Genomic DNA, 11,135 nt, shown 5'->3' on the forward strand with positions numbered 1-11,135 from the left:
AGACCAAGTAAAGTGTACTAAGTCTGACATATGTAGTGGTGATGTAAATTCTTATCTTTAGGAACTGTGTTTGTGTTCTGCATAGCGTTTTGTTAAAGATCAGCCGTATATGAAAAGTAGCATAAAAATGTGTGAGACTACGGACACATTGCAGTAAAAAAAGTATATTTATGAACTTTTAGATATTTGAAATTTCATTGTAGAATTCCTTCTCATACATTAAGGAACTCTTCCATCTCATACACTCGTGTCTATTTACATCAACTCTACCTATGTATATCTTGACTTCTTAAAAAAAAAAAAAAAAAAAAATCATGCTGTATTTCAGTCTACTAAATTATTCTTCTCTACATCAAAGCTGCTGTTACATCGTTGTTCTCTCTCTCTCTCTCTCTCTCTCTCTCTCTCTCTCTCTCTCTCTCTCTCTCAGGGCAAGTGCCACAGGACGTATAGCATTTCTCACCTTCCGACTTCATTTACCGTGGTCCTCTCTGCAAGACTTCAGTAAAAAACTCTTTCCTTCTTAAATGTATCTACCAACATGAACGATCGACTTACTCGAGTCATGATTTTTGTGGAGTTTCCCTTGGTCTTCTCCACCCCGGGCTGACTCTTCGGACAAAGAAAAGTGAGCAGGATCAGCCTTAAGGACACCACACCTCGTGCTCATATAGCTTACGGTGGAGTTCATGTATCAGGCGGATAATAGGAATCGATTCGGAGTTGCAGAGTTATTGTTCTCTGTGCAGTTGGTCGTATCAGTGATAATCCATTAATCTGCAAAATGCATTTAATTTTAATGGAGTCAGTTCGCTTCTCCAAGGTACTGTTTAGTGTCCATCAGTCACAGCCATGAAGTAAGAAAGGGAATATCTGTGCCTTGAAGATCCAAATTTTTGTCCTACACAAACATCCGCAACTCCAATTACTCAAACTGAGTCAGACCATAACACCCTAAATCAGATCAATGTGGCGGGAGATCTCGTTACCTGGCTTATCGCTGTTACGAATCACACTATCAAGGTAAGTGAATCTCTCCAAGATCTTAATGTTCTGACCACATAACTGAAGAGATTGTACCGTCTCATCCAACAGACCACCAAATGTCTAGATCTTAGTCTTTACCTTGGAGACATCTGGTCCCAGTGGCTTCGCCTCCTCTTAACCCTTTACCACCATGTGTCGGTTCGAACCGACGGCAAAGAGGTGCCAGATTCCCGCTGGGTGTCGGTAGGAACCGAAACTGTGTTTGTGCCAGAATTTGAAGTGGCTGCCACTTTATCTCGTCACCAAAAGCTAGGGATAGAGTCCAGCCAGTCGAGCCAACTCAGTCACCTCTCTGACTCTGCCAGGTGTAAGACGATTTTTTTTTTTTTATCTCGTCAGATTCCGTTCCAGCCTCACGTGAACTTTTGCCTCATCCACCCCTGCCAAGCCTCTTTCCAAGGATACTAGGAATGGGATCAGTGATTGTGCCAAAAGGTGTGCTTTGGATGCCACTGTACCTAATTGATCCAGTAATGGAGAAGGTATCATGCTGAGAGAAAAACCATAGTCAGGGCCGTAAGCATACACACGAACACACCCTACCTCTCGCCCTACAAATTAGTCCTCTTCCTCATGTCCTTACTCATCGATGCGACGACCTACAGACCTGGAGTTACTTTGATTCACAAGAAGAACCGTTGAGCAATATGGTCATTAATTTGTTTTCCTAACTGCTAGTTTCCGAGATATTAAGGTTTGAAAACAGGCTATTTTTGGAACAATTCCCATGCTGGGAGAAAGAGCATGCTGTGGCGTGCAGTATAAATTGCCCGGCGTTTGAGGGTTAAAGTGTTTTGAGAGCACTCAGGAATGTCTCCAGCGACAAGGCTAGGGTAAATGCATCATTAGAAAGACTAAGGTCAGTAACCATAGACTGCTATAATGACTGACTCATGGTCCGGCCCAGTACCCAGTTTGTACTCCTGTAGTAAAGTGAGGGTGCAAGGACACATCTCTGTGTTTCTTGAGACCTTACTAAAAAGCAGTAGAATGTTCCCCTTCCATGCTTGACGGCACTTTCATTGTTTGAATACATACAGGTACAAGCTGTGAGCCAGTTGATCTCTGTAGGGATCCCACGGGGTCATGGTGGCGTTTCATAAGGACTTGAAGTGCTAGTAGACAGATGAAGCCCAGGGTGCCTTTCAATCTCGCCAGCATTAAAACGTTCACCATCCAGAGTACCGGTATGCCTTTTGATACAAGAGGCAAAGAGAGTAGAAACTATCAGAGCAACACTCAAGATGGGCATCATTATCACAGGCAGAACTCCTCACCTCAGAGAGTGCAGCTATGCTTATCACTAGTTGCCTCTAGTGACAACAGAGTCAGGTGTCCATCCTTCAATAGGTTTAGCCCGATCCACAGTGCCCTCTGAAAGGTCAACTTGCTTGCTAAACTTTAGGCTCGTGTGTCCTCCACACCACAACTTTGTTTATTAAAAACAGGATACAGGATAGGATTCCTCCTCCTCGCTGCCCCTCTTACATCTGGCTGTTGGGGTCCCGTTGGCTTTGTCTGACAATTTTCATAATTCGTGCCACCCTGACAAGGCCCTTGACCACACTGATGTTAGTCCTGGTCTGCCAGCACTTGATGAGGAATCCATTAGCAAAAGTCCTGAGTCAGGATCATTTTTTAAAAAACAACAACGGGGTGTGTAAGCTTTTCTCCAATCTCTCAAATTAAGCGAAAACCCACCATTAGCCTATGGCCAGGAACATTGGGTCCCTGAGGACCATGCCTTACAATTCAGAGGTCCTTTAAACCAAGGATAATGATTCATCAACTCTTCTTAGCGAGAGGGCCATTGGTCAAAGTAGCTCAGGTCTTTCCTTCTGTTGTTGGAAATTGATTTTCAGATTACTTATACACTTGTTCCCAGCTCCATTTCCATACATGTTCATATCTTCAACAGGTGTTTATCAAATACTACAAATTATATTAAATTTTTAAAAACAATATCTAAATTGAGAATATCGTATCCTCTCATTTCATGGACTCAGAAATTACGATGCGGAGATTACTGACAGCGGTTTCTGAGAAGAATTTTTTTTTTTTTTTTTTTTTAACCAAAGCAAAGGGTATACAGTGTGTCCCGGGACTCGCGATGTACTAACTTCAGGAAGAGATTCTTGGTTTAATTTTTTGGGGGAAAAATGCCATCTCAACAAATGTTCAAGTTTCAGCCCTATGGAACTACAATCACTGTTGACCTCATGGGTGAAAAGGGACCCCCTCGTATTTCAGCCATAAACACTCCAGTAACTGGAACTCCCTAATGGTTTAACTTTGGGCTTCTGCTGATATAGCATTTTTTTTACATTCAAAATTAACTTCAAAATCACCCCCTGAAGTCAGTATATCGAGTCCGGAAACATCCTGTACAGCATTTCCAAATGAAACCCAATCTGACCTATACTTTTTCAAAGAGGTCCTAGCCTTACCGCAAGTTTATCTACCTATCAATTAATCTATCTGTCTATCTGCCTACCAGTCTATCTATGTATCTATCTGTTTACCAGTCTATCTGTCGAAGGTCATCAATCCATTATTCAACGCCAACTATGCCTATCTGTCTGTCTATTTATCTATCTATCTATCTATTTGTCGATCCATCCATTCTTCCGGTCACGTATCTGTTTATCTGTGTGTGTGTGTGTGTGTGTGTGTGTGTGTGTGTGTGTGTGTGTGTGTGTGTGTGTGTGTGTGTGTGTGTGTGTGTGTGTGCACGCACGCCTGTGTGTATGGATGCTGTTTTTATTCTGCCTTCCATAAGAAAACTGAAGACAGTACAATCGATGTCTCTTGCGACGCGAATACCACCTAATCATAATGACACTGAATTGGTATTATCGTATCTTACATGGTGGAGGTGGGGTAATGAATTGGTGAAAATGGTTGAAGGGATAAAGGACACACCTGCTTAGGAGGAATGGAATTTAGTGCATACCGTATCTGACAAACGTGAGCACGTTGACGAGGTAAGACGGTAGTATTTGCTGGTTGTCTCTGGCTACCAGGGGCAAAACGAAAACAGATGAGAGTATGATCTACTTCCTGCAATGGTAGTAACCCTTACGTGCAAAACAACATGTTTTAAAAGGAGTCCGCCTTGCATAAATAAATAAATTAAACTGATAAAAAAAAAATTAATAATGAACCTCTAATACCACATCGTGAAGGTTCCTTAGTTAACCACCTGAAGAGTCATATCACCTATTCTTCCCCATGGCACCGCCTTTGCAGGGTGTGGGCATAGGCTAGTAGGGTTTCAGAATGAAGCTCTGGTATGTGGTAGCGGAACAAGTCTGCCTGGTTTAGGTTGGTGGTAACATCTGCCCTGGTGACCATTGCATAAGCAGCCATATAAAAAAAATATCAACACATACGGATTAACTGGAGGTACTGGACCTCTCTTTAACCAAAGGGAGTATTAAGATGGTCGCCTCACTGCCACCATGCTTATACTCACATGTTAGTCAGTGGTGGCTGTCATCGTAGTTTTTTAGTATCTTCACGGTCTCCTACCAGAAGATGAAAAATTATTTTGGCAATGCAAAATTCTATACTTTCTTAAGCCTCCGACCACCTACAGTGGAAGAGGCATTAAGTGACTGGTCTGTCCATCCATGTATGCGTGGATCCGTGCATCCATAACACTATTGTGGGTGCGATATCTCCTGAACCTATCGAATGATTTCCACCAAACTTTTGTCAGTGATGCAGTACGAGGAGATAATGTACTGCTTAGGTCAGCCAGGTCAAGGAGTCAAAGGTCAAGGTAATAAGGTGTCGACTTAGTTTAAATTTGTGGGCGCAATATCTCCTGAACCCCGCGACAGATTTCGACGAAACTTTTGTCAATGATAAAATATAAAGGGATGATGAGATGATTAGGTCAGCAAGGTCAAGAGGTCAAAAGTCAAGGTCATGTGGGTGTGCGCGTGAGATTTCCTGAATTCCTCGGCGGGTTTCGACCAAGTTTTTGTCAGTGATACAGTATGAAGAGACAATGAACAGATTAGGTCAGCAAGTCCAAGGGGCCAAAGGTCAAGGTCATATGGTGTCGACTTAAGTTTATCTTTAGTCTCATTTCAACCCACCATGAACCCTGCCATGGAGGCTGTATGGCAAGTACAACTGCAAAGCTTGGTGGAGGCATGCCGGCGTCAACAGATCAGGGATCGAGTTCTCGGTGGGTTATTCCTTGTGAGGTGGATCGATATGAACCTGTAACAGAAAACAGAAAATATATTGGCGCACATGAGAGTTGATAAGTTTCATAACAAAAACTAGTTGCTTCACTCATCAACGTTCCGGCGTGCAAGCTATTTTCAGTGAGCAAGAATCGTTACAATACTAAAGAAGATATACAATAAACTAATTTATGATTTTCCACAGCCTCCCCACCAGAGACCCTGATGGACTGTCCGTCCTTTTTCACGGACGTGGGAGGGCTCTGTCTGTCCTTCATGACATGGGCTGATGTGACCTGGGCTGAGGCCAGACAGTCGTGCCATGGGCTGGGTGGGGAACTGGCCGCTGTCACTGACATCGAACACCTGAGAGCCATATACCTCTACCTCCATCAGGAGGGTAGGTGAAGTTGTCTATCTTTACAAGGAAGGTATATCAACGTTTTTACTTCAACTAGGGAGATAGGTCAAGGTTTCTTCCATAACTAAGAAGGTAACCAATGTGTCTATCTCCACCAGCAAGGTAAGTTCTCTTTCTCCTGGATGGTACTGTAGGTGAGTGTTCCTACTCGTACCTCCATGAGGTTTCAGTACATGTACCGTAACTGCTTATATATAAGACCACCTTGGTCAGGTTTAGCATGGAGGGTGAGAGTTGCTGAGCTGCTACTGTGTTGCAGGGATTGCCGGTCACTCCTTCTGGGTGGGTGGCTCCGATGCAGCCACCGAAGGTGCCTGGACCTGGACTGATGGTAACCCAGTTCCTGTTGGTGAGTTAGCGTGATCTTTTATAATTATGTAGAAGTGGCTTTTATATTCTGTTGCATATTGTTATCATGTTACAGTCTGTTGTAGATAAAGCAACAGCATACTAACTATCAGCTTATATAATTAATTAATAATTTCCTACACATGTAGGAGCTCCATTCTGGGGAAATGTAGTTGAAGGTGTTATCGAACCTGATGGAGATGAGAGTGAAAACTGTCTCCTGTTGAATGCCGACGGCTTCCACTACTTCCGTGATGCTTCCTGTGATCTGCTAATGAACCCACTCTGCCAGTACAGTGTTCAATAGGACGCCCAAAACCGCACCTCCTGCCTGGTGTGCAGTGTACAGTGCTTGGGTTTTGAATTATGTTAGCAGAACACTTTTGTTACACCTTGAGTCAGATGATTTGCTACAACACAACTCACCCAATATTTCTCTTATAACTGTAAGCCGTAACTACATTTTTTTTTCTTTTTTACCGAACCCACAGGAATGGCCAAATTCAGTGTGCGTCCAACTGTCACTTACATACTCACTCACTTAGTTATGGTTCTCATAAGTACCTAATATCGTTGATGGATGACGTTCAAGCCTTTTAGCGGGGTGTGTCATGTTGAGAGGTGGGAGTGTTGGTGGTGTCTGATGTACAATCCCGAGCTAATGGTAGGGAAACACCACCATCGCCCAGAGAAGCACATCCACGGTTGTTTCTACCCGGCGAGTTATTGGGGAGAGGGTGAGAGTATGGGAGAGGGGGAGATTTTGTGGGGGTCTGATGGAGGGAGAAGCGGGAGGGGAATAGTGCTGCCAGACAGGGCTGCCTGTTAGTGGATAGTTAGGTCAACATTACAATTTCACTGATATATCTGCCTTAACTTTGGCCAAAATGGGAATAATTATAAATCATTGTCCACTTATTGTATTCAAAATTTGGCAGCGAAATCACTGATATAATACAATACTGTGATGATATTGCTGGTCGAAGGGACAGCCTCGTCTTTACAGATGTTTTCTGTCTACATCTACGGGCTCCGTCTTACCTTCCTCCTTAGTTTCCCCATCCCCTCTCTCTCCCCCTTCTCTCACTTCCCATGTGCACGTCCTGTTCCGCCTCTTCCACTCCCTCACTCTCTTTTCACATCTCCCATTCCCCCTCTATGAGCGGTATTATTTATTCTGGCCCCCTTCCAAACTTTGCTCATATCTGACGATAACTAGACGATGTAGCCGAAACTGTCGTGTCACATAAAGTTATGATTTTCAATTTTTTTTTTCATTTTTATTATTTTTTATTATCTATTTTGGGTATTTGATTTTTATTTTTTATTTGTTACTTATTACGTCCGCCAAGGACGTTATAAAATCGTCGCGGTTTATTTATCTGTCTGTCTGTCTGTCTGTCTGTTAGCAGGATTATGTCAAAACTACTGGATGGATCTTCAAATTTCTACCAGGGATAGACCTGGGGCCAAGGAAGACCATTAAATTTTGGAGGTCATAGGTCAAACGTCTAGGTCTCAAAAAGATTATCAAAAAGCCCCCCCCCCCCAAATTTTGGAGTCAAAGCTACTGGATGGATCTTCACCAAATTTCTACCAGGGATAGATCGTGGGCCATGGAAGACCCCATTAAATTTTGGAGGTCATTCAAAGGTCAAGGTCTCAAAAAAACAATTTTGTAATCGGCAATGTCTTTGTTCTTGTCCTTATCAGGCCTTGGCGGACGTCAGAAATCTGATTGCTCCTGTTTATTTTTGTTCTTATTTGTTTCATTTTTTAGTATTTTCATATTTGTCATTTCATTATTTTCATTTAATTTATTAGTTATTAGTATTATTATTGTTCTTTCATGGTCATCTCACTTAATTTCACTTTCTCAAATCCTTGTCTTTGGGTAGTGTGTTCATATTAAATATAATTATATCATAGCATACCACAACTTTTCGTGTTTTACACCTCCAACTCTTTAGTTTATTTATGATAAAAAAAAAAAGATAAAGAATACGGAAAAGATCATAAGTTTAAGAAGTGTAAGCGAAAAAAATTTGCCGATTTTTATATACTCGTAATCCAATGTATGATTAAACTTTGGGATTTAAACACTCCAGAAGTAAAAGCACTATATTATGGCACAACATTACAATAACAATTATCGGTAGGGGAAGCGAAGAGGCACCAAACTGAGGCTGACAGAACAGGCTGGTCGGAATAGCTGGATGGTAGTGGAATGATGCGTCTCGTCCTTTCACCGGTCTTGATATATATACTGCAAGTGCTGTTTGAAGTAAACATGACCTATTATTATTACCATAGCTTAAAAAGGAAGTCAGTCACATTAACCAGTAAAATGAATTACAGAATACAGTAAGCCCTATTAGCAGCAGGACATTTATTATAACAATACAGACTCTCAAGCTGGGAATTCAGGCAAATACGCCACTACTATTCTCTATGCCTCATGTAGCCTATTATCTTTTTAATTTCACCTGTCAACATAATCACAACCTTAGTATCCGGTCCATCCTCCATCCCTTTCAATAACCGCTTGAAGCCTCCTAGACATGTTAGCAGTGTGATTCCTCACAAGGGCGGGCCGAGCTCGAAACATCTCCCACACCTCACGTGTATGGTTCACGAGTTGCTCCCTTGTGCGCTCCATGCCAGGCTCCCAGCTGTTCACCATTGTCCCCCAGATGTCCTCGATGGGGTTGCAGTCAGCTCCCTTACTGGGCCACGGTAGCAACTGAAACTGTGGATGTTGGTCAAACCAATCCTGCACAACCCTTGCTTGGTGAACGGGGCAGCGGTCGTGCACAAAGTATACTGTGCCTGGAGGGAAAGGGTGATTCCTGTTATTAAAAGAGGGCAGGAAAAAGTCATTCAGGATGTTCACATATTTCTGGGCATTAAATCGCCCCTCTATTTCCTGAATATCACCATTCCGTGGAGGCTGATCCAACCCCAGACATTCACTGCCTGGTGCCCACTTCTTGCCACCTCGTAAACATTCTGGTGGTCATAACTGAAAGAGAAGTTAGAAAGAATGAGTTGAAATGAGCATTCGTTTGACATTATGGTAAAAACAAAATATTCGAGGAAACATTATTGACAACTTTTCACAATTGCTTTGACCTGAAGAAGCAAAGCAATAGCGAAAAACATCAATAAAAGGCTCATCCTCGAATGTGGTGTTCTTTTATCAGAAGGTATATAATTGAAAGTAGCACTCGTATAGAATAATTCATTAATAATATCTTTGTGAAATGAAGATAACCAAAATAAATGTCAGTATTTTGTATGTCCTAATGGTTTATACTCACCGGGTATTATTGCGTCTCCAACAATGAAGCTGTCCATGGGAAGTAGATGAGAAAGTCTTTTCGTCCGTCCAGATAATGCGACTCCAAAACTCCTCCCCTCTGTTCACATATTCCCTAGCAAATTGGAGCCTTCCCTCTCTGTGCTGCTGGGTGAGACGCTCCTTGGCCGCTGGAACTCGATGATGCAACCCAGCCTCGTGTAGCCTCCTCCTCACTGTCCACACACTTGCATCCAAATGCAACGCATCCCGAATTGCCACTGCATTAGTATGTGGTCTGTCCTCTGCAGCAGCAACAATTTCTTGGTCTTGTGCTGGTGTTGTGCAGCGTTGTGGTCTACCTCCAGGCAAATTTCTTAGATCGCCACTCTCCTCCCACCTGTGATAATATGTATGGAATCAACACCTATCAATTATAATATAATATTAACAGATAAAACAATGAAACTGGGCAATAATATAATGCAGAATAATTCCGGCCTGATTTTACCGTTACATTCACAATGCTAACGCCTGTTTCTCTGGGATTAAGAGTTTGAATCTGTTGAATCATTTGTCTGAAGCATAGGAAGAGGGGACGGATGAGACCAGGGAAGATGGTGGTAAGACACACGGGAGAGAGGGAGGGAAGAGACTTGGGAGAGAGGACGGGAGGAGTCGGGGAGAGAGAGGATAGCCATTCGGATATGTGCAAATATAGGTTAGGGGAAGAGAGAAAACAGACAACATAACGCATTAGTATAACATGAAATTAGAATACTTCTGGGATATTTTTTTAAGTAATTGTAATCGAAATATTAACATCTTTAGCACGTCAGTCAAGTGATATTCATATGCACTTTAATGTGTGCAATTCATACGTGGAGTTAGAGGGGCCTAGATAGGGGGCATAGAGAGATAAGGGATGGTGAGCGGGTGGTGGGGCAGAGTGATGGTATTGGGGGGGAGGGAGGAAGGGGAGGGAGGGCAGCAAGAGAGGGAGAATGAAATGCAAAGTCTGTATTCATATCTAATTTGTAGATGACATTAGTATGTAACAATAACCTCAAACATCATCTATATTAACATGCTAGAACTTTCGTGACGGTTTCCTTTATTCTTACCTGTGAATCCACCTCAGTACAGTCCTAGGAGTAATTCCCAGAGTCCTGGCAATGTTCCGAACTGACATGCCACTGTCACGAAGTCCGATGATACGACCTCGCTCAGCAACTCTGTGCAACCTCCGCTCCATGGTGATTCCGACTTCTGATCAGCCTCACCAGGCGCCTGTCCTGACATCATTTCTGTTTGTGCTTCATTAACCTTTAAACCAATGTTTGAAGCGTATCGCACCATGTAGTTGCCACCAATCGGTTCGCTTTGATAATGTATGGTAAACGGCTTAGCACCACCTTCCCTTCTGTTCATGGTTGCCTGATTACGGTCTATTGTTATCAAGTTGTATAACAAGGAACGTGAGGACTACTAACTTGGTTTATCTTGTCTCGTTGATTTGGCTCTTATCTTAACTGACCCTAGTAGTAGTTAGTTACAGTTAAGCACCATATTAAATAAACGTATTTAGACAGTGAGATACTTGTGTAAATGCTATCGCTGAAATAAATGGGGAGTGAAATAATATTCATCATTTTACATCTGTTGTCATCCTCTTTATTTACTGAGTTAACGTCATTGTAGACGTGTGTGTGTGTGTGTGTGTGTGTGTGTGTGTGTGTGTGTGTGTGTGTGTGTGATACAATATAATGCATCAGACGTTCAAGCAATTACTCAATCACTATCTTTAATCGTAAACTACAGA

At 42.4% G+C, this 11,135-nt stretch overlaps 2 protein-coding genes across 2 annotated transcripts in view; one reads left to right on the forward strand and one right to left on the reverse strand.

The window, feature by feature from the left end:
* The window catches only part of LOC145411406 (macrophage mannose receptor 1-like), a 49,115-nt gene extending 42,793 nt beyond the window's left edge, over positions 1 to 6,322 (forward strand). Inside the window, exons 5-7 of the mRNA XM_080281447.1 lie at positions 5,452 to 5,646; positions 5,927 to 6,016; positions 6,165 to 6,322. Of these exons, the coding sequence (XP_080137573.1) occupies positions 5,452 to 5,646; positions 5,927 to 6,016; positions 6,165 to 6,322 (443 nt within the window). The remainder of the gene's footprint in view (positions 1 to 5,451; positions 5,647 to 5,926; positions 6,017 to 6,164) is intronic.
* Positions 6,323 to 8,521: 2,199 nt separating this feature from the next.
* On the reverse strand, positions 8,522 to 10,568 carry LOC145411407 (uncharacterized). The gene is made up of 3 exons (XM_080281448.1): positions 10,438 to 10,568; positions 9,562 to 9,713; positions 8,522 to 9,024 (listed from the first exon to the last, which is right to left on the reverse strand). Exons 1-3 carry the CDS (start codon positions 10,566 to 10,568, stop codon positions 8,522 to 8,524), a joined length of 786 nt encoding a protein of 261 aa, XP_080137574.1.
* Positions 10,569 to 11,135: the final 567 nt, after the last annotated feature.

This window comes from Coenobita brevimanus, chromosome 89 (assembly GCF_032717465.1).
Source record: "Coenobita brevimanus isolate Jiangsu-jjx chromosome 89, ASM3271746v2, whole genome shotgun sequence".
In the NCBI taxonomy this organism is placed as follows: Eukaryota; Metazoa; Arthropoda; class Malacostraca; order Decapoda; family Coenobitidae; genus Coenobita; species Coenobita brevimanus.